Below are 2463 nucleotides of genomic sequence, written 5' to 3'. Positions count from 1 at the left end.
TGCAATAATGCCTGTTATGACCATTCATGCCAGTGCCCTGAATTTTTTCTCTATACATACGTACTTTTGCATGTGTGTACTATACAGTACACACCTAATCGAATTCACATATTATCGCATGTTGTTGGCAGTGTTGGACAAACGAGTTTAGTGAATGCTACAATACAGATTGTGATTTTGCTCTATTTTGAATAGATTGATTTTACTAGTTTTTTTTTATTTAACTTTAAAAAAAAAAAAAAAAAAAAAGATTATCAACCGCTAGGAAAAATAAAAAAACAAACATAATTTCTATGCCATTCCAAAGAAATCTTAACTGATTGGTCACATATTTTGCTTGGAATGTCGTGTAACCATAGCAAATACTGTGCGCCTGTGAGTTTCTGTCATACCCCCAGTACAGCTTTAACTACGACCGTTCACCAAGAAGAATGCGTGGTGACTTAGCGACACTTGCCTCGTCTAGGAGCAGGATGGTGGCTGGTGCTGCGCACACTTTAAATACCTCTCAGACATCAGTCACACGTAGCTTCAAACGACACCGCTCCTGCTTTATCACAGTTTGTCAGTAATGGTAAGAGCCACTAATGTTTCCAAAACCTTGACAGAAACAATAACATAGCTCAGAGAAAGAAGAAAGTAACCACGACTGACGACGATATGGATTCTATGGAAAGTGTGGTTACCACCGCAAATATTACGGACTTACAACAAAACAAATCCGATACGGGTGAGATATGTTTTGTAATTCCTTAATCGTATTTTAGTTGATCAGGAGTTAACTTTTGTGTTACCAAAAGTGTAGCTTTAAGAAAATGCAACCAGTAATAGCTAGGGATATTAACACATTACTTGTTTTTGCTTTATGCGTTGTTTATCGAGCTTTACGACGTACAGTATAATCCCTGATCTCTAATTGTTGTTGGGTTTTGTTTTACACAGATTCTACCAAATATATTGCATATAGCAGTATATTCATGCCAACAGTTTTTGGCATTATCTGCTTGCTGGGCATAATAGGGAACGTGATAGTCATCTTCACCGTGTTCAGTAAGTCAAAGTTCAGGTGCAGAAGCAGCGTCCCCGATATATTCATTGTTAATTTATCGGTTGTGGACCTGCTTTTCCTGCTAGGGATGCCGTTCCTCATTCACCAGCTGCTGGGTAACGGAGTTTGGCACTTTGGAGAGACTGTTTGCACGATCATTACAGCCCTAGACACCAACAGTCAGTTTACCAGCACCTACATCCTGACTGCCATGACACTTGACAGGTACCTAGCGACTGTCTACCCCCTCACCTCTGTGCGGTTCAGAAGACCCGCTGTTGCCGTTCTAATAATTTGCATCCTCTGGGTCATTTCGTTCCTTAGCATCACTCCCGTTTGGATGTACGCCCGGCTGATTCCTTTGCCCGGTGGAGTGTTAGGTTGCGGGATTCGCTTGCCGAACCCGGAGACAGATATCTACTGGTACACGCTATATCAGTTTTTCATCGCCTTTGCCATACCTTTTACGCTTATATCAGTGGCTTACTGGAGGATTTTGCTCAGAATGACCTCCTCGGAGGCTCTAACCACGCAGAGGAGTGCCAGGATAAAGACTAAAAAGGTGACCAGGATAGCAATCACTATCTGCTTAGTTTTCTTCTGTTGTTGGGCTCCCTTCTATGTGTTGCAGTTGATTCAGCTGGCAGTAGTTAAGCCGACACTGTCATTCTATTACGCATACAGGGTTGCTATCAGCCTGGGCTACGCGAACAGTTGCCTGAACCCGTTTATCTACATTGTGCTGTGTGCAAGCTTTAGGAGAAGATTTATAGTCTCGGTCAGACCCGCTGAAGACATACAAAGCCCCGCCAGGAGCCGACGAAATCGCAGGAAAATGGATCATCATTCTGAGCAACAGCAGTTACAGTTGGTTTCGATTCCCGGAAGATAGACTTTCTGATTGCAGTGGTCATCTCTCGAAGATTTCAGCTCGTTTTGTTTTCAAGAAAGAACATCAGCACTTCTGTGTTTGAATGTGATCGGGTCAAGAGGGGTATTAAAATGTACAGATGTGTTGTGGTTAGTTCCTACGAGTAGTAGTCAAGTTTTTTTTTTTATCTGCCTGTGTTTATTTATTTTAAATTTAGAAAATATGTGGTTAGGAATAGCGAACTGTGATGTTAGCAATTCTTTGGAAATTCCTTTTCGTGTATATATAACTGTTCTCAATAACAGCGTAACTAGAATCAGCACCTTGGACAGTGTCCATCTGAGGCATCCATAGAACATCAGACACCGTCTGATAAAATTGTTTCTGAATTGAATGAATGAATGAAATATAATAATAAACAAATACAAAAACGAAAAAATACAAATGGAATGATCAGATTTAACGTGGCTGACTTATCTGTTTTCATGCAGGTGGTTTTATTGACCATTGTCTTAATATTCTGTTGCAAATCATTGTGGCGTTT

General features: G+C 40.7%; 1 protein-coding gene across 1 annotated transcript; it reads left to right on the top strand.

Moving 5' to 3' along the window:
• The first annotated feature begins 953 nt into the window (after positions 1 to 953).
• On the top strand, positions 954 to 2162 carry LOC121330465 (melanin-concentrating hormone receptor 1-like). The gene has a single exon (XM_041276999.1). The coding sequence runs from the start codon at positions 978 to 980 to the stop codon at positions 1938 to 1940; it is 963 nt and encodes a 320-aa protein (XP_041132933.1). The 5' UTR covers positions 954 to 977; the 3' UTR covers positions 1941 to 2162.
• The last annotated feature ends 301 nt before the right edge of the window (positions 2163 to 2463 follow it).

This window comes from Polyodon spathula, chromosome 18 (genome assembly GCF_017654505.1).
Source record: "Polyodon spathula isolate WHYD16114869_AA chromosome 18, ASM1765450v1, whole genome shotgun sequence".
Classification (NCBI taxonomy): Eukaryota; Metazoa; Chordata; class Actinopteri; order Acipenseriformes; family Polyodontidae; genus Polyodon; species Polyodon spathula.
Note: the sequence above shows the minus strand (reverse complement) of the source record. Positions and strands in the feature narration are given on the sequence as shown.